Source organism: Nicotiana attenuata, chromosome 10 (genome assembly GCF_001879085.1).
Source record: "Nicotiana attenuata strain UT chromosome 10, NIATTr2, whole genome shotgun sequence".
Taxonomy (NCBI): Eukaryota; Viridiplantae; Streptophyta; class Magnoliopsida; order Solanales; family Solanaceae; genus Nicotiana; species Nicotiana attenuata.
Genome location: NC_031998.1, coordinates 38906486 through 38928035, shown reverse-complemented (window position 1 = coordinate 38928035; position 21550 = coordinate 38906486). Strand labels below are relative to the sequence as shown.

General features: G+C 35.5%; 1 protein-coding gene across 1 annotated transcript; it reads left to right on the top strand.

The window, feature by feature from the left end:
- Positions 6422-18721, top strand: LOC109233308 (histone-lysine N-methyltransferase ATX4-like). The gene is made up of 23 exons (XM_019399141.1): positions 6422-8012; positions 8116-8171; positions 8251-8464; positions 8688-8813; positions 8905-8973; positions 9089-9157; positions 9254-9345; positions 9422-9517; positions 10019-10154; positions 10926-11031; positions 11879-11978; positions 12301-12425; positions 12542-12687; positions 13608-13712; positions 14172-14236; positions 14498-14705; positions 15274-15360; positions 15487-15543; positions 15629-15718; positions 16046-16132; positions 16281-16355; positions 17372-17472; positions 17628-18721. Exons 1-23 carry the CDS (start codon positions 7137-7139, stop codon positions 17716-17718), a joined length of 3177 nt encoding a protein of 1058 aa, XP_019254686.1. The 5' UTR covers positions 6422-7136; the 3' UTR covers positions 17719-18721.

The following is a 21550-nucleotide window of genomic DNA, read 5'->3' as shown; positions in this document are numbered from 1 at the left end:
TAGAGGCGCTACTTTGTAATCTTACTGACGCAACAATTATAACTATGCTTCAATTCTAAGATGGTTGGGTATATAGTTGGGTTGGTTATACGAATCATCTTCGTTACACACCCATTTGAATCTGTTTCATTTCATTATTCAAAATTTCGCTTCTTTTAACACTAGACTAGAAGTGATACATATTTTTTATACTACAAATTTTTATAGCATGTTTGGCAAGCTTCTCCAAAACCAAAAGCATATAAAAAAGTGTTTTTTTTTTTTCAAACTTGAAGTGTTTAGCCAAAAATAGTGATTTTGAGCAGTTTTGGTGAAGCAGAACAAAATAACTTTTTCCAAAAAGCACTTCTTAAAAGATTGGTCAAATACTAATTGCTGCTCAGAAATGTCTTTCAAATTAATTAGTCAAACACATATTGTTTCTCACCAAAGTACTTTTGAGAAAAAACACTTCTCAAAATAAGTTTATTTTTGAAGTTTGGCCGAACACTAATTGCTGCTTAGAAGTGCTTTTCAAATTAATTAGCTAAACACATACTGTTTCTCGCTAAAGTACTTGGCCAAACATGAGTTAGCAAGGCCCCGTTTGGCTATGAGTTTTGTCAAAATAAATTTGGGATTATTTTCAAAACTCATGTTTGGCCATAAATTTTGCCCATATTTTGGCCAAATCCCAAATCCCAAATTTCAAATCCCAAAATCAGCTCAATCCAAAACTTGGGAATTATATACATGTTTTTCCAAAATAAAGTTGAAAAATATGTTTTGAAAACGTATGTCCAAACACATTTTCATCTTCAAACCAAACTTCACCCAAATCAAATTTTTCAAAATAAATTTGAGATCTATGGCCAAACGCTAACCAAAACATGACCTGTTTCATCTAGGCTCTAGCAACCCTATACTGGGGAACATTACTCAGCGATAAGGCCCATGGGCTAGCAGTCGTTTCTGTTATGAGACTGGACGACTTTGCAACACATACCAAAAATAGCAAAACATGTCGAAACGTTGTTGTGGGCGCAAAAGCACAGCCAAGTTACTAGAAGTAGGGGATTGAGCCGTCAGATGTTTTGAACTACTCTCTCCGATACTAGGTACGGAGTTTAAGGAAAAATAAAGACTTTTGAAAATTTGTGATTCTAAACAAGTCAAAAAATGGTCCAGGGTATTTGTATGGTTATAAAAGCTTCTCACTAAAAGTAGAAATAAATTTTTAAGCTAAATTGTTTCCAAATTTAGAAAAGGGTCATTCTTTTTTAAAAGGACCAAAAAGAAAATAGGTTCACATAAACTGGAACGGAGGGAGTAATATTAGTACGCGACAGACCGGATTACTGATAATAGGCTAGATTTATATAATTTGGCGATTGTTTTTACCCCAGCTTTTTCATGTTTCAATGTTATAAAATAGTTAAATGATGAAAAATTGGCTCTAATGGTGACTTTTGTGTTTCACAGAAGTGCAATACTCAAATGAAGACTTATGATGGTGATCCGGGCAAGAATTGGAACTAGTGGGCGAATTAAGGGAATGAAGTTCGGCATGGCAGAGGCAAACCTCACTAGCGCGGGCATTAGCGCGGCTTTAGCGCGCCCGCGCTAGTCCAGTCATCAGAGGCAGAATAAAACCCCACTAGCGCGGGCATTAGCGCGGCCTTAGCGCGCCCGCGCTAGTCCAGTTCCGGAAGACCAATTTTCAGGGGTAAACTTGGAAGTCTGGAAAAAAATTCACTTAACCTATAGAAGGTCAAGCTCGCCCAAGGATGTATTATCAAGTTTTTCATAGTGTAGTGGAAGAAAAAGAGAGGCAGGAGGCAAGGAGGATAATTCACCAACGAGTTCTTCTTTTCTTTCTTTTGTTGTTACGATTTGTGATGAATTTGAATATTATTGTGATGAACACTAGTATGAGTAGCTAAATCCTTTGTCTAGGGGTTTGATGGAACCTATTGAAGGATGAACTTCTTGATTATGTTAATATTGTTTGCCAGTTTAATCTCTATTTGTTCAACTACGCGTTTGTTGTAGTTAATTGACAGGATCCTCAATTAGCTGTGCCTATTTAGTGTGCATAACTCGGGAGAGAGTGCATAAAGTATAAGAGGGATCTATAACTGCGGGTTTCAAGGCGGGATTAGGGATAACGAAGCCTTGGGTGCAATCTAAAGTGAGCTGTAATAAACAAAGCCAGCTAGCATATCTCGGGAGAGTGCGTCTAGTAAATTATCGTGATTACTCGGGAGAGATTTACGGTAAAAGGAGTGCTCATGATTGATAGAGATGTTTTGGTGAATCTATATGAAGCATAAACAGAAGGGATTCCATCATTAGGGGAAATCAGTACCTTAGAACCTTCTCATTATTGTTTACAACTCAAGCATAGTTAGTTTTCAGCTGTTTCTTTACTTGTAGTTTTAGTTATTAGCAATACCATCAACTGTTATTTACAACGTTTGGGGAAGTTGATTCCGTAGAATTTAGTAAGTCCAACGAAAGTAATTGATAGGTTAATTCCCTGTGGGTTCGACTCTGGGCATAAATACTCAGATTATATTTGCAACGTCCGCGTATCCTTTTATAAGGCATAGTTGGGCAAGATCAATTACCAAATTAGGAAACCTTATAACCGAATTTCTATGACGATGAAATCAATTTTGAGGTTTAATGGTTTTTCTTTGTATCACATACATATTGTCAATTCACTCAAGTATCTACCCCCTCTCAAAGGGAAATCGGTTCTCTTCCCGCTAAACCTGTAGAAAGTTCCGGTCTCAACGTCTAACAGCAACTTTACCCCATTGTTATTTGGGCCAATTACCACTTCCTACTTCAGTAAAAATGAGATTTGCCCTGATGAATACATTCAATTTGGTCTTGCAAGTGTTTTAATAGTGGGAACAATCAACTACCCGATGAAAGTTAAAACGAACAACATCATTCTTTACAATACGAGAAAAGTTAAAAAAAACCTTATGATTTTACTTTATGTCTTGTATACAACAAAATCAAGAGAAATCTTTAGTATAGTCAACAAAGAGAACTTCCAAGGGGACTTGCATCCCTAAAGAGGCAATTTACTACTTTAAACAAAGAGAACCAACTACACTAAACAAATATTAACATGATATAAATTGTAATAATTCAATATAGTAGTTCAAATTATATTTTATTATAACTCGATTAAAATGATGTTACTGGTGATAAGATAACAAATATCTGATAGAAGTCTATATAAATTATAGGGATTTTTATATTCTTAATTAAGGATATAAGAGAAATATTTTTATTTTTTCTATAGATTTATCATATGTTAACTTTTATAAAGAAATAATATAAAATATTTTAAGACAATTTATAGACTGTTGAAAACTTATCATGGAAGAATGGAGTTCAAACCATATAAATCAAATTTTCACATCAATTAAGTACAGAAGAGATAACCTCCTAGAACATATGAACAAATATCATCACTTAAATTAACTTTTAAGGTTTAACAAACTATAGTTTTTAAAATTACTTTTGAATATAAAACTTTTAGGTTTGAAATCGCCTTCAAATAGTGTGAATACATGAAAACCTTTTAAATTTATTTTTTAAATTGTGTTAAAATAGTATGGGTAAATATGAAAATCTTGTAAATATTTATCTATATTTTTTTTGTTGCTTTATTATTTAAAAATTAAATTTACTTTTTCTGTGAAAACTTTTAGTTGACTAAAACAAAAATTAATATTTTATCAAATGAGAAAAAAATATTCAAAATGAGTATTTGCATGGAGCAACTCTATGCAAAAGTAGTCTAATCTACATTACATTTAAACTTTTAAAGGAGTGATGTGATCAAGGGAATGTGGGTTCCACGTATATCAAGGAGGACACAATATGCATTTAAAAAATGCAAACAATACAATAATTTTTTTCGAAATGACATATATGCCCTTGGTTGACCATCTTTCCTTTTCTATATAATAGAAATAGAAAAAAATATACAACCAAACCTCTCTATAAAAGTTTTGTTTGTTATGATATTTTTTGACTGTTATAGCGAAGTGTTGTTATAGAGGACATACAAATTAGTTTCGAAAAAAATTTGACTTTTATAGCGAATGATTATTATATATAGATATTGTTATAGAGAGGTCTGACTATATTTATTTTAAAATATGAGGTGCTTCTTTGTTTGGCCAAAATAGAGCAGAAGTAGTTTTTCTGCTTTTAGGAAGAAGCTACAAATTTTAGTTTCTCGCCGAATCAACTATATCTTGTTCATCTTCCTTTTTCTTTTGGAGGGTGGGGGTGTGCAGGGATCTCTCATGGCAATTTACTTTCTGCCTTCATATTTCTACACAAGTGAGAGGAAAAAGACCTTCATCAGCTATATATGTTGTGTTTTGGTCAACCTCCCAATCCACCAAATTGCTCATCTTATTGGGTAGGTGCATCACTTACGGCTTAGGAAACGACCAAAACCTCGACCTGCTATTTCAATTTTTGTTACCTTGTCGAAGCTTTTAGACTCAAAAACCAATTAAATCATTTGAAATAGTAAACTGGAATTCAGCTTCCAACATTCTGCAAGTTACAACCTCTACTTAATCACGGCCATCAAAAGACAAATATAGCTTAAGAACTAAAATTCGTTGAGCATCAGATCAGATAGATAACTGGGATAAACCATAGTCCTTTGGTGCTAAGATAGTTTGACAAGTGTAACAGTAGGTACCTGGATTTTCTCTCTTTTTCCCCTATTTCCTAATTCTTCTCCAACAACAAAACCAGTTTCATCTCCCCTATTTGTGATTTTTCCCTTCCGTTCCACCTGAATCATTCAGAAACTACTATCTTCCACCGCCCACCAAAATATTAAATTAAAATAAATAGTCCTGCTTAGGGTATTTGACTTGTAGCTAAAATACCACGTTCACCCTTCTCCCCCTCTGCAGACCATAGAAAAAAGTCATAAATAAATACATTTTTTTTTCTTTTTCTCCTTGTTACTGAGCCATTCAAGAATTTGTACCAGAAAGATCTCTGAAAGCTCAAGGCACCCAAACTTCCATCATATGTAACAGAAATCAAGCCAGATCTAGATCCACAAAATAACAGTACTATCAACCTCTCCAGTGAGCCTGCTCGTAAAGCAACTTACTCATCTCTGATTTTACCAAGACAAAAAGAATAAAGACTTCACCAATAGAATAATCAATAGGGAAGATGAACCAGAATTTATTTTCTATTATTAAAAAAAAAGTTAGGAAAACGAACTACCAGATTTATTCACCCATATTTCGACAGATAGGAGGGAAGTGACAGAACCACCCCTCTACGCCTCGACATTATAGCTGAAAATAATCATTTGTCCAGAAAATATTCACAATATAAATGCCCCGTAAAAAACCAAAGAGACAACATCCCAACCACAAAAAAACCATGACCCCTTTCTTTTTATAACTAAACAGTACAAATCCACACTAAACCACAGCTACCTATTTAACTGTTTGCTATATTATTATTTACTCATAAAGCCACAAATTATCATTTCTCACAGCCCTAAAATATAACAGAGTCCGCCGAGTGCCGGCGACATAGTAGGACGAAGGCTAAGAAGATGAAAACAAAAGCTGAAAATACAGACACACATTTTTTGCTTTGTCCGGTGAATAACTAGCTATTTTAAGACTCGTCTCTACTACAAATATTTTCACTTCTTCAATACCCAATTCGATTTGAAAAGTAAACTCTTTCTTCTATAATGGCTACACCAACACCATAAGCCCAACCAAGACGACCAAACCCAACCCCCACCCCCCACCCCACCCCCAAAAAAAAAAAAAAAATTCCCTGCAAGTATATAATTTTTACCAGTCCATGGCTATTTATGTGTTTACAATCCACACCTTAGATTCATTAACAAAATTTCTTATTCCAACTTGCACTTTCAACTAGGAATTGGATCATTACATTTAGACCGGTAAAATTTATCCAACACCAATTTAAATTTTTGGACGGGATGATTACTCAAAAACGAATTAAAAGATTAATCAAATGTTCAATCTCTGCTTCCGTTCCTTCTTTTTGGTCAAGGAAGAAATAAAAGCTTCTTCAATCACATTATCGTAGCTTTCACCTCTAAATTCTTTCTTGCTTCCATTATCTAGTCGTAATTCACTACTTGCAGAACTTGGCAAAATATCTCTAGTGAAAAATCAAACAATAAAATTGAAGCATCCCTACTTTTTATTTTTTTACGAGAATCAAATTCAAGCATTTTAAATTCTGATCCTATTCAGAGAAAAAATAAAATAAAAAACAAACAAAAACAATAAAACAAAATTGACAAGACATGAATTATCCATTGTCACTTTTTGCTTCCAAGTTTCTTGGAGAGCATTCTTGTGACAAAAACACCAACCTCTGCAACACCCAAAATAATAAAAAACGCCATGTCTTACGTTAAAACCAACTTCAATTTAGCCATGTTTCTCGAACCAAAATGCAAATCTTTAACTCCAAGCACGTCTGAGTCAAGTTGGCAATTCTCTCTCTCTCTCTCTCTCTCTCTCTCTCTCTCTCTCTCTCTCTATAGCATTACTATATTACTTTGCTTTACTCTTAACGCCAACTCCTCATACCCACCCCCTTTGTCAGTCATCCTTATTCCTTTTCCTCTCTATCTTGCAGTCTATCTATACATTCATACAACCTATATGTATAATTTCATCAAAATGAAATTGTTCCTAATTTAATTTCCCCAGTCAATTTCTCACATTTTTCACACACATTTTAATATAAAATCGTTTCCTTGAATCTCTCTCTCTCTCTCTCTTTCTCTCTCATCTACAGTTTTGTGGAAACTTGGTGGAGCAGAGATCCCTATTCTTTCAGCTAATCAGATCTTCTTCTCAATTTCAGTTCTCATATTATCTTCTTCTCCCTATTTTTCGCTGTTGTAATTGGATTCTACTTCAATTTTCTCGCGCTCTCTGTTACTTCGGTTGATTCTTCTTGTATTCTCTAAACAATTTGCTGGGTCTGTTCAGTCAAAATTAGGGTTTCGGATTGAGGAATTTGAGGTCTTTTTAATTTTTGGATAGAATTGACGGCTGAATTTGGTATTTGGGTTTGGGGCAGTAATGATTATAAAGAAGAGCTTGAAAACGGTAATGCCGAGTTTGAAGCGGTGCCGAGTGAGTGACTCCGATGACGAGTTTTCCGGTAATCGGAAAAAGCGCAAGAGTAGTAGCAGTGGTGGATATTACCCTTTGCATCTGCTCCGTGATGTTGCCGCTGCTGGTATAATTCCGTTCAATGGATACGGTATTCAAAGAATTTTAGCCGCCGCCGGAGGTAACGGCGGAGCAGCTGCGTCGTGGTGCACGGAGGTTTCCCGCATCGCCCCCGATGTGGCTGAGTTGCCAAAACAGAGGAGGAGCAATCCAGTACAGGAGGCTTCACGGCCGCCACTAGTGAGGACTTCACGGGGGCGTGTACAGGTACTTCCTTCTAGATTCAATGACTCGGTTCTTGATAATTGGAAGAAAGAGAAGAGCAAAACTACTACTAGTGTTAAAGAATCAACTTCGGACCCTGAATTTAACCCGGATGCAAGAGAAAAGCTTAGCTTTAAAAATGCCAAACGTGAAATTGGGTGTAATAATGGTTCAAAGCGTTTGGATATTACTAGGAAGTATTCTAGTTCTCGCAGTACACTCACATCATTACATGAGCGACTGGGAGATGCAGACGACACACATTTCGATGAAGCTATAGATTTAAGCGGCATTAATGGAACGGTGAAGGTGGAGGGAGGGAAGAGAGCTAATAAGTTCGGTGGTAAGGATTTTAATTCGGGTGACATAGTTTGGGCAATATCTGGAAGACATTGTCCTGCTTGGCCCGCAGTTGTCCTTGATTCAGAAACGCAAGTTCCCCAGCAGGTTCTAAATTTCCGAGTTGCTGGCGCTGTCTGTGTCATGTTCTTTGGTTACTCTGGAAATGGCACGCAAAGGGTAAGACTTTATCTTTTGTGCATTATGCAGACTCCCACTATGCGAAAGTGCCGAAGTATGAGGTATTGGTGTATCTACTAAGATGACATGTTTTTATGAGCAGGATTATGCATGGATTAGACGTGGGATGCTATTTCCGTTTCTGGAATATGTAGACAGGTCTGTGGCAGCTATGTCTGTTAATGTTGATATAATTTCTTAGTAATGTCAGGGTGTGGTGAACCTTTGCTTTGTTTAGGTTTCAGGGGCAGACTAACTTGAACGACAGCACGCCGAGTGATCTTCGCTCTGCCATAGAAGAGGCATTTCTAGCTGAAAATGGCTTTATTGAGATGTTGATGGTTGAACTAAATGCAGCGGCTGGCAATATAGACTATTTCCAGTCTCTTCCCCGAGGAGCATTTGAGGTCTCTGACTCAAATCAGGACCAAGAGTGTAACTCTCCAAGCCAGGCACGTTTCAGAGTCACTCAGGCTTTTTTCCTGATTTTCTAACATACTACCATTGAGGTCCTCTTGTTAGCATTCCTATCCTGATCTGGGTGGAATGATTCTGCTAAAATTTCACTGCAGTACTTCCCCTTACGTGCAGCCCCTAAAATCAAAAGAAAGAAACAAATGTCTCAGATTATAGGGTACTTCCTGTAAGTTTATCGTGTTTAGAATCTTTGTGCAGGAATTATTGAAGAAGAAAGAACTTGACTCTTGCGACGCTTGTGGATCGAGTCTTTCTTCTAAGCCATCCAGGAAATGGAATGACTCAACTCTCAGGAGCAATCGTCTGTGTACTGCTTGTGCTAGGGTCTGTTACAGCTTCCAAATTATCTTTCTATCTTTCTTTGATGATCTAGATGTTGATGTCATGATAGTAATATTTGTGTCTTATACTCCAGCTAAAGAAGATAAAACATTATTGTGGCATATGTAAGAAGATCCGTAATCCCTCAGATAGTGGAACTTGGGTGAGAAACCTGTTATCTTCTGCTGGTTGTTCGTAACCACTTCCTATTTCTTTCCATGAATTACTTATGGTGATATTTCTTCATAGAAACAACAATAGTTTCTTTGCTGGTTTAGGTACGCTGTGATGGTTGCAAAGTGTGGGTGCATGCTGAGTGTGACAAAATCTCAAGAGAAAATTTCAAGGTATCTCAATCTTGCTGAAACTTTTTCTTCCCTTTCAATATCCATGTTTTATTTTCTACTTTGCGATAACATAATCTGCTGTCCATATTTTTTCAGGAGCTGAGTACCTCTGATTACTATTGTCCAGAATGCAGAGCAAGATTTAACTTTGAATTGTCTGACTCAGAAAACATGAATTCTAAGGCCAAGTTAGTCTCATCAATCAGTTGTGTTTAAGTTGAAAGCTTGTGGTTTGAACTAACTATTTACTGTTTCCTGGTTCAGAAACAACAAAAATGATTGTCAGACAGTAGCATTGCCAGACAAGGTTTCTGTTATCTGCTCAGGAGTGGAAGGCATTTATTTCCCAAGGCTTCACCTGTAAGTGTATATGGGCCTTCGTTATGTCCACTGGTTCTTTATCACTCACCAGCGATTGGCTCTGTCTGATGCTGTGCATCACTTCCTTTAAGTTGTCTGTCTGGTATAAAGAGTTTAAATACCTGTTTTTTCCCTGTAGCAGCTCTCATACTTCTGAATCTTACTCTGTGTTTGTTAGTGTTTCCTTTATAAATCTCGGATTTTATAATTAAGTGGAGGTTTGAACACTTAGATGGTAACTTTTGGAATTAACTGATTAATTCTATCTAACATTTGTCTTATTTAAAAAATTCTACCTAACCTTTGTGGAATGCAAAACAGTGAACGTGAAAGCAAGTAGCAGTTAGGAAATTTGATCTATCAAATTGTTTACATGTGATTTTTCTGGGTGGACCTTTGTTCTCTTCAAGACAAGTTCCAGCATTAAGAGATCAGGGATTTGCTTACCAATGACTCAGGTCATATATTTTGCAATCATATTCTCCTTTCTTTTTGTTCCAGAGTTGTTTGCAAGTGTGGATATTGTGGAGCAGAAAAACAGGCACTTAGTGAATGGGAGAGGCACACAGGTTCTAAAATAAAAAACTGGAAGACCAGTGTCAGGGTGAAGGGTTCTTTGCTACCTCTCGAACAATGGGTTTGTATTCTTCAGTTTCTTATTCTGCTTATGATTTGACATGGACTACACATTTTTATTGGATACTATCATACAATAGTAGTTCTTTGATAAGGAACTATCATACAATTGTAATTTATCAATAGAATTATGTTGGTAAGATTTTGATGTAACAGCTTTGCAAATTAGTTCACCCGTAAGTTTAAGAGCAGTTGACATGCCCCATTGCTTCCTTTTATGTGTGCCGTTGTTTCAGTCTGTGGTGGCTGCATTTATTTTCTAGGAATAAGTACATCGAATGTCATCATGGGCACATGACACGATCTCACTGTGTATGAAGAGGAAGTTTGATTTCTTCAATATTACTGGCAGTAAAAAATATAAGATGCATTATTGAGGTTCGTCATATGTTTGATGTAATAGCTTTCTCTTCTAGAATTTGAACTTCAAAAATGTGTTTTGATAAATAGTATTGTTAAGAGTATTTTAACTATTGACATTTGGGAATTGATCTGAAATTGATTCATGCGTTAGCAGATATCATTCCTTTGCTTTTCATGGGAAAAACTGTGTTCTTTCATAACCTGTCAATTATGAAGATTTTATTGGAAAGTGTTCTCGCGTTTTTTTGTTTTGGTTGATAAGGGCAACAGTGCTCTCACAATTTTACATGGCATGGGTTCATTCTCAAAAATATTTTATCTGAAGTCACAACTCAGTTGCATTCTGTAAGCTACGGTCTTTTGATTCACAAATGAAGTAAGGCAGGTAACATCTTGTTTTGCTCCACAGATGCTAGAAATGGCAGAGTATCATGCACAGAATGTTGTTTCTACCAAATCGGTTAAACGTCCTCCTTTAAAAGTACGGAGACAAAAGCTGCTAAGTTTTCTCCGAGGTACATGCTTTGCTTTATTTACTTGTTTTGGGAGAGACATTCCACATCTATGCAACATATGTACTTTTAAAATGGCATTGTGCCAGCATACTAGAAGATATGTGTTAGAAGCAGGATACTTGTCAACATACCATGTTCTAATCCTTTTTTCATTATTATCACTTATATTGTCCTCAATCATGTCTCAGCAAATTCCTTTTTTTCCCTCCACATTTTTTATATGGTCCTAATCATATTGTTGGAGAAGAAATTTTTATTTTTTAAAGATGAATTTAAATTTACATATAGAAGCGGAGAGGTGGATCGATCATCTATAGAAAGAAGACTCTATAACTCTACAAACTTTTAATATGATAATAACATCAAATAATAGATGTCCATGCTCTTCAAATGGATTTAGGTTGTGCATGAACTTGAACTGGGGATCAGAAGATATAAATGTTACTTTTAATTTTTGAAATCATCATCCCTGCGTGTCTTATTGCTCGTTGGTTGTCATTTGTGTCCCTCTGCATCTTTGTGTCGCATAACTCTGGCAGCCACTATTTGTTCCAATTAAGTAACAATACTGAATTGTGCTAAATATTTAGACACTACCTAGTAACCACTTTTTTTTTCTTCAAAAAAATAACAATTTAGACAAGCCTAAATATTTGAATCCCCCTTATACCCGTATTCATATTTCTGTCTGGATCTGAATCCAAATATTTATGCTTTAGATGCTCCTGACCTCTGCATCCATACCTGTATTACTACACTTTGGCTATGTCCCATGGCCCATAACCACATCTGCTGCTTTAATTAAAAAGCACTAATCAGTTGTCAATTCTTTTCTTCAATGATACAGAAAAGTATGAACCTGTTTATGCAAAGTGGACCACAGAAAGGTGTGCAGTATGTCGATGGGTTGAAGATTGGGACTACAACAAAATTATTATATGCATTAGGTATGACCAAACTTCAAAAAGCTAATCTGCCTGGTAGGAGATTAGTGGAAACTATTCATATGTGTTCAATTTTGGAGACTTTCGTTGTTAGTATTTGATTTGAATACCAACTTCTGGTTACTTCTCATTGGAAAAGATTTTGATTTGAAATAGGATATGTGTGCGCTAGGTTTTATTTAGGAGTATATGTTTTGGTGGGTTTATCAAGTAATTTCTTGGTTCCTTGTTTATTTTTCTTTTGCAAAGGTTGTTTAATCTTAAGATGATATTCCAAATTTTTCCTTAAAGAAAACAAATGTACTGAAATTCTATTTTTCATCAGGTGTCAAATAGCTGTTCATCAAGAATGCTATGGAGCAAGAAATGTTCGGGATTTCACTTCGTGGGTCTGCAGATCTTGCGAGACTCCTGAGATTGAACGGGAATGCTGTCTTTGTCCTGTGAAAGGCATGACACTAATTACTATTATTTATTTATTGTAGTGCTGCTGGATCTGGCCAAACTGTTTTCAAACTATTTCCTTTCACCTGCAATTACTAACCTTATATTGTTGCTTAATTTAGGAGGCGCTTTGAAGCCCACAGATATTAAGCCATTGTGGGTTCATGTTACTTGTGCTTGGTTCCAACCTGAAGTTTGTTTTGCTAGTGATGAGAAAATGGAGCCTGCTGTTGGAATTTTGAGAATCCCTTCAAATTCTTTTGTGAAGGTAAGCTTTTTGTTTTGGGCAAATGTTATTCCACGTTGTGGAGCAAATCCAGTGATCTCACTTTAGTGTTATCTCCAGAAGGAAAGTGGCTTGAGTGATGGAGAAAATACTGTGTTATGGCATAATAGTATGTAACATAGCCTTTTACCTTCTTATAAAAAGATATAATATTATGTAACATATCTCATTTGCAGTATGAGATTTTTATCCTGGATAGGCGGAGGAAGCAAAATTATTTGAAGATGTCTGTACTGATTTTTTCTCACCTAATTTTTTAAATCTGAAATGGGTTTTAAGTGAAATTTAAGATGAAGTTCATAACCCTACATCTTTCTTTTGTATTCATTTTTGTTTCTGGTAACAGAATATAATGAAAAGTTTCTGTAGCAATATTTGTTTCTCATCCAGCTAAAACTGACATTATCCATACTGATGATTTAGGTGCTGGTTTACTTCACGAAGTTAAAGGACATAATATTATAAATTAAATGTTTCTGTTTACTAATTCAGACCTCATAATGGACATGGCAACTTGACAATTTGAATACCTCAGCCTTCCTTGTTAAGGGGGAGCCAATTGCTACTAGAGGCAAACATTGTAATCGATATCTTATAAGAGTGGAAAGAGCTCCTCTAAAGCGATCATACCAACACTGACTCTCCGGATCGTATCATACCTAATCAAATTATTTGGTTGATATATATTAACAAATGTACATTAGAAGACTTTACTTTGTCTTGGTCACCCAATTGTCATCTATAACGTAACATGCTATCAACTTGGCGTTGTTGTTCCAATTAATATAAGTTAATATAGGCTTTCTTTAGATCTGAATCTCAAATCAAAATGGAAAAACACTTTGTTATAGCAAGAACTCTCCTGTTGAATCTGAAGTGAGCATTAACTTGGTAAATTTCAGATATGTGTGATCTGCAAACAAATTCATGGTTCCTGCACACAATGTTGCAAGTGCTCGACTTATTACCATGCTATGTGCGCATCAAGAGCAGGGTATCGCATGGAGGTGAGGTTACTTATCTAATCTGTTATTGTCATTGAATTTAATAGGTACTTTCCAGAGTATGTAACTTCCTCCTGTTTCAGAGCCTATCATTCCTTTTAGTGCCCACATAAAGGAAACAGAGCTGTCCAGTTAGTGTATAAAATATTTATAACATGTGTTATGGTAACTGTTTATTCATCATTCGGCTAACAAGCATGTGCACATGCAGATCTTTTCCATTTTTATTTTCCATCGGTACATCCTTCCTTTTGGCGTTTTGATTATCCATTTTCAATCAGTTATTCTAATGCCTTAACTGCCAGCACATTTTGGGTACTGTTACATCTGATTTGTAAATCTGACATGATGACTAGTTCATTTTATGTTGTTTAGTCAACGCATTCACCAGTTCAGCTATATTTGCCCCTATCCTTATACTTTGTCATTTGATCCTGGATGTTAATACTTTTCAAACTGCAGCTGCACTGCTTGGAGAAAAATGGAAAACAGGTCACAAGAATGGTTTCATATTGTGCCTACCACAGGTACTGCTCCATTTCTTTTTTTTCTTTTTTTTTTCTTTTTTTTGCCAGTCAAAATTAAGAAAGGAGTCTGAGAAAGGGAAGAAAGAGGAAGTTAGTCATTTATGAGAACTACTTTTCAGTCAGAATAATGGATACTTGATTATTCAATTAATGACATTTAATGGGGGCTTTAGGTCTAACTTGTGTTGCCAATCACCTGAAAAAAAAATGCCAAGTGTATCTTTGTTAATAACTGCTTCTAATGGCTTCACAATTTTACAGGGCTCCCAATCCGGATACCGTTCTCATTATTCAAACTCCCAAAGGGGTATTCTCTGCTAGAAGCCTTCTTCAAAACAGTAAGCACACAGGTTCACGTCTAATTTCAACAAGTAGACTGCAACTCCAGGAAGCTCCAGCAGCAGAGATAGAAGAGATCGAGCCATTCTCTGCAGCAAGGTGTCGTGTTTATAATCGATTGCGTGATAAGGTATTACACCATGTTACCAATACACAATGTTATGATTGATTAAGCCAAGTTTATTAATATACACAGGAAGGAAATGAAAGAACTTATGTTTTATTTAAGGCCAAAGTCGTAAGCAGCCCCCTAAACTTGTCCGCATTTTCCCTAAATAGCGCCCTTATGACTCTAGGCAACTGAAAAGCGTTGCTCCCTTTTGGTTTTTTGAACCATGAAACTCTTAATGTGTGAATTCATTATTAGCATCTCTGTGCACGAGAAGACATTAGAGATATAAGAACTAAACTTTGTTCTGATATCTATCTACAATTTGCTTATTATTTGATACTTAATATCTTCCGTGGTTTGTTCTATTTATAAGTCCAATAACCATTATTGCTTTTAGTCGTGCTTTTTAACTACCTTAAATTTTCTAGTTATGCTACCTGGTATTGATTGGTATGTTATGTTTGTGGTTTAAGTTTTTTAGTTGACATTCACTCATTTGCCTTCTATCACAAATTTTTAACTAGCTGGTGTCTGTTGTTTAGTCATCCTAAATGGTTTATGAATCTCCTTATTTTTTGCTTGTCAGGGAGCAGGAGAATCTGCCATTGCCCACCACGTGAGGGGACCTTGTCACCATTCTTCAAGTTCAATACGAAGTTTGAACATTATTAAAGTAAATTTCTTCCTCCCTCCCATATCCTTCCCTCCTTCCTGTGTAAATTAATGTTCTCCTGTCACTAGTTTCTCTCTTAGCTTCTATGGTAATTATTTTTAATTATTCTGTTCTTCCTTTTAACAGGAAGTCAAGGGATCCAAAACTTTTTCTACCTTTAGGGAGCGGCTTCGTGATTTACAGGCATTCTTTTTAACACTGCTGCTCATCAAGTTAACAGCATTTCAGCACATATTCTCAGCATCTTCATCTTATTTTGCAATTGCAGAGAACAGAAAATGACCGTGTTTGCTTTGGTAGATCTGGGATACATAGATGGGGTCTTTTTGCTCGTATAAAGATACCAGAAGGAGAGATGGTATGTTTAATCTTTTTTAGTTCTTACTGGTTACCCATAGTCAATTCATTGATCATATTATTATGAAAAGGAAGAAATGGCAGTCCGAGTAATCACTTGGAAATGGAGTCCTACATTTCATGTTTAGGAGCTTTTCTTGATAGTCAATGATTTTTGTGTCGTAACCTCTGAACATTTCTAATGAGAACTAGTTCCTCCTTGCTTGAGTATGCTACATGATTATCTTTCATCTCAATAATCACTTACTGACCGAAGTGCTCGTATTTCTGATTACGTCAGCATCAAATCTAGAAGTTACTTAGTAGAGCATGCATTTACTTGTTTCAGGTTCTTGAGTATCGTGGTGAGCAGATCAGACGCAGTGTTGCAGATTTGAGGGAGGCACGGTATCGTGTTGAGGGAAAAGATTGCTATGTAGGTTCTTTTCACTCCTCTCTCTCTCTCTCTCTCTCTCTCTCTCTCTCTCTCTCTCTCTCTCTCTCTCTCTCTCTCTCTCTCTCTCTCTCTCCAACCCGTGCGTGGTCACAAGCACCAATTAATGTCATTGAATTATCTTATGCAGTTATTTAAGATTAGTGAAGAAGTTGTGGTGGACGCCACTGATAAGGGGAACATTGCACGTTTAATTAACCATTCAGTAAGTACCACTTTTCTTTCATCGTTTTAGATGCTTCTCTTCTCTTAGATCTTGTCAATCCTTTTCTTTTTCCTTGAGAAAGTGATCATAGTTTCCTTTTTATCTATTCTTTTTCATATAGTATTAACTTTGTGCTGCTTCTTGTTATCAAAACCAGCAAATGAAAAAGCAAAGACTAGTGAACTAAAATTGAATGAGATCAGTTTCAATCCCATTACATTGGTTTTGGAGCTGACTAAAGTGGTGCTGGATAAAGAGAAATGTGGAATTTCAAATTTTGCTAATCTGAAAGGAAAAAAATAAAAGGAAAAGGAATTCTGGTTGTAAAATGTCAGCCCAACAGCTGGTACAAACGGTCATTAAATCCAGGCCAACCCACCTATTTATACATTGCAAGTATATATGCATGCGAAGGTCATGCTTCACCGAGGAATCACCAAATGAGTGCAAATGATAAAGAAGAATAATCGCAGTTCCATCGCATGTACTGGGTAGCTCTTCCCATCACCTAGTGCTTTTTAGTTGATAATAGTTTTGCTCGGCTAATAACAAATGGGAGTAGCGACTGCATTATGGAGTTACTGCTTTAATGAAATTAATGTCATTGATGATTTTAACAGGGCAAAAGAATTGAATACCAATCATGCCGCTCAAGATTATATTAGGTCTAAACTTGTTTGTAATCTGAACCTAATCTAATATCAGAGAAAATTTTTCTGACTGGAGCCTTATCTTGAACCAGATAAAATATGCTTCAGTGTACATTTTGATTGCTAAATATGTTTTCAATATACTCTAAATATTTTTGTACGATCCTATCATGGCAAAGTCTCCTTACACCTGGTAATGCTATGAATTATGTGCCCCATTGAAATCATATTTCTTCTACTTATAATTTATCTGTAGTCAGCAAATTTAGCAAGTCAATAGATGCAATATTTTCATTCTCAGGTTACCTTTATTGATGGTTCCTCGTACTTGACTATTTCTGCGCTTTTGCTTTGTTATTTTCACAGTGCATGCCAAACTGTTATGCAAGAATCATGAGTGTAGGAGCTGATGAGAGTCGGGTTGTACTTATCGCAAAGACAAATGTGTCTGCTGGTGATGAATTAACGTACCTCTCTCTCTCTCTCTCTCTCCCTCTCTCCCTCCCTCTCTCTCTCTCTCTCTCTCTCTCTCTCTCTCTCTCACATTGCACTCACACACACTAATGCCTGAACATTAGCAAGTCTGCCCCTGATTTATTTTATTCGGCCGCAATAATGACAGGTATGACTACTTGTTTGATCCAGACGAATGTGAAGAATTCAAAGTTCCTTGCCTGTGTAAAGCTCCAAACTGCCGAAAGTTCATGAATTAGGTTTACACTTTCCACAAATTTTTTTCCTCCACAAGGAGATCTAACCATTACACCCTCTCACAGCTTGCTAATTTTAGTGATTCTAGAGGAATATGTAATTTTTAGTCTTACGTTTCTTCCTTCCTAGTAGGGGGCTGGGCTTCTTTACGTAGATGGTTGGGTCAATAATATAGCTATTACTTGACGAAAGTTGGGTCTGAGTTATTATGTATAGATTCAGAGAAGGCAGATCTTTTTCTTCTATTCTGCCCCTACAGAAATGTAAACTTCACTTCTCTCTATTTTTTTTGGGAGATCAACAAAAAAGAAAAGAAAAGAAAAAAAAAAGATGCAAGCAATTCCTCTTTTATTTTCTCCTTACTCTACTGTTTTCAATCTTCATCCCCTCCCCTGACTCCATAAAAAACTCTGAACCCCTATTGAAACTCCCCCCCCTCCCAAACCAACCAAAAAGAAATAGGAGGAGAAAAAGGATACTACAAAAATTATCATTTACTGTACCTTGTGGATTAGTGGTCAATGAAATGGATGCAAATATGGATATCAAGGTTCAAATTCAAGCGTAGACGAAAAAATCTTAGGATATTTTTATATAGGTGGACAGAATTACTTTGTACCTGTGGGCGGTAGGGCGTATTTTGGAAAAGCGTCATGGGCATGAATTAATCTGAACTTTGTGAAAGAATTACCATTTCCTTGTTCGTCCCCAATGGACGTTTCAAGCCATCAGTCGACTGATTGGTGGATGAGGACTAGCAAATCTGAAGCTATCACTTGGAGATGAAAGGACTCTGTACTTGACTGCCTGTCAGCTAGCTATCCCAACCTTCTCCTTCCGAACTGGTTTCTCCTGTTTGTATTTTGTGACGTCGAGGTTTTGGGCACGTAAACCATTTCTCTAGATCAGATTAACAGATTTTGATGAAAATGATTTTTTTTTTTTTTTTTTTGTTGTTGTTGGTAACGAGAGATCAGACTATTATAGCAGACTTTTTCCTTCTTTTACTAGCGATTTTGTTAATCTTGCTAGTTATGATACTGTACATAATTTGACACTATTTATTTTGAAATTAATGTGATGATTGACAAGGGAAATTGCAATTTCAGTCCTTCGTATATCTGCAAATGAACAAATTCGTCCTTCTTGTTTTGCTAAGCCTAATGTCAGATCAACAATCACTTCGGTTGGGAAATTAAGAGCCCGTTTGCCCCCAAAAACTACAGAATAAAAGTGCTTTTTAAAAAAGTAGTTTTGCAAAGTAGTAGTTTGTGGTTGGTCAATTCATTAAGTTGTGCTTTTTGCAAGCAAATTGTGTTGGCCAATCTTTCCAAAAAGTACTTTTTGAGTACCAAATTACGAAAAAAGATCGTAAAGGTTTAATTTGCAATTACTATTATTTAAAAAATATAAATGAGTTTAAATATTTATTAAATTAAAATATAATTTAAATATTCAATCATTATAAAATATAGTTATTCCAAATATAAATATATCAAAATATATCACTCAATATAAATTAAAAATCTATTTTTATAAATCACTATATAAAAGAAGAAATCTATTTATAGTAGAAAAAATATTCCAAAGAGAAATAGGAGAAAAAGAATAAAAATATGATAGAATAAAAAAGAAAAGAAATGTATGGTAAAAGAGGAAAAGAAAATAGATTTGTTAAACTAGTGAAGGATAATTTGAAAATTATAAATTTAATGTAAGGATACTTTTGTCTTGAATAAATTAATTTTCTGCTTTTGCTTCTGCTCTTTGGATGAAATTAGAATTTATAGTTTCTCCCTAAAAGTAGAAAAACTGCTTCTGTTGTTGCTCAAAAGCACTTTTTTATTTTAACCAAACATTTTAAATTTTTCAAAATGTATTTTTTTTTAACAAGAAAAATATGCTTTTTGCTTCCGAGAAGCTTGGGCAAACATGCTCTAAGACTCGATGTTCCTTAGAAAACTGTCTTATTTTCTCTTACACCTTATTTCTTAGGTTTAAGTCCTCAATGTTTTTCATTTAATTTTTAAACTACCCGTTTTCTCAACAGCTTGCCTACAACACATTTATATCATCTCATTTTCAAATATTACTCTATAAACTTGCTTACACCTAAAGTAAGGATCAATAAAATGGAATTACCAATACTACCCTCGCAAACTTAAATTGGAATGTGTGGTAAGTCTTTTTTTTTTTTTTTCCATTAGAGTTAATGCTCTCAAACCCGCCTAAACTATAGAATCTTTTGTCAGTTTCCTACCTAAACTATCGAGTGTCCCCGAACATCCCCTGAATTATATCCCCCTTCATAATAAAATCCCTCGTCTCATTCTTACTAGTGTGTATGATACACGCTCTAAATAATTTTTAAAACCTGCCATGTGACAATCCACGTAGATAATTAATAACGTTAATCATAAAAACATGCTTAATTAGTATATGTTAATCTAGTTACGTGGAAAAATAAAAATGGGATTTTGTTACTCAAGTCCGTCATTTACTCCTCTAACAGTATGGTCTCTTTGCTCTCATCGGAAAAATTCTCTCATCGACGCCTTTTCTAAGTGATGATTCTCTCCATTAATCAGGGTTTCTACCATCGATTCTCTGTCTACTATTGCCGCTATTCGAAATCAGGATTAAATCTAAGGTTTTGCTGGTGAATCAGTGTAAAGAATTAGGATTTAGGGTACTGAAGATTCTGAAGATTGTTTGAAGGAAATACCTTAGCTGTTAAAGAAGATAGCTTCAATATAAGTCCTATTCTTTATTCCCTATTACAAATACTTGAAAGGGTGTCCCTTCTTTCAAATAAATTTGGGTAAAATGAAGGATGGATAAAACGATAAAGATAAGAAATAAACTCAACAATAACAACAGAGAGAGAATTTCAAATGGATTGATGAAGAAATGGAGAAGAAAGGTGAAAAAACAGAGAAGAAAGGTGAAATATAAAGAAAAAGAGGAGAAAATATAAGTTTTTAAAAAAAAGGGCTAAATAGTCGTTAGTTGCTGTCAGGTGGGCCCATTTTAATGGTTATTGTCACCCTTCACGCACTCTTAGGCGACTTATTTTACACAATATGCCACATAAACGACGGGAGAGTTTTATTATGAAGGGGGATATAGTTCAGGGGATTTACGGAGACACTAGATAGTTTAGGTAGGAAACTGACAAAGATTATATAGTTTAAGCGGGTTTGAGGGTATTAACTCTTTTAATAATATAGTTTCCTATTCTAGCTTAAAAATAAATAGAATTTGTTAGAGACCCATGAGCAATGCCTATTTAATGATTTAGCAGGAAGAGATAAGAGCAAAATTGGTGTGAAAAAGTATGGCTGACAGGCGGGGTAAACACTAAATTTGGAGAGAGAAAGGAGAAATAAGAGAGAGTAAACAGAGAAGGGTAAGAAAAATAAAGGCAAAATACATAAAGATACACTTGAAGTTGGCCTCAGATGTCTATCTCACGCACCAACTTACTCAATGGTCAAGCAGACATTTAAACTTGGCACAGGTGTGTCTCTTGGACACCCTGAGCTGACATGGAAAAATGTTTGATTTTCACACAACTTTGGGCATGTGAAAGCTCTTGAAATTATATTTTTTGTTTTATTTCTTCCATGTGGGACCCACTTCTTCATCTCCAAGAAGGATATAGCCACCACCACTGTCATGACCCAAAAACTAACCCTGTCGTGATGGTGCCTATCGTGGTACTAGGCAAGCCGACACATTACCAAAATAAATCGATATTTTCTTTTAAAAGATAATTCCAAAGCTATTTAGTATAAAGGAGTTCACATCAAAATAAAAGTACGGAAATGAAAG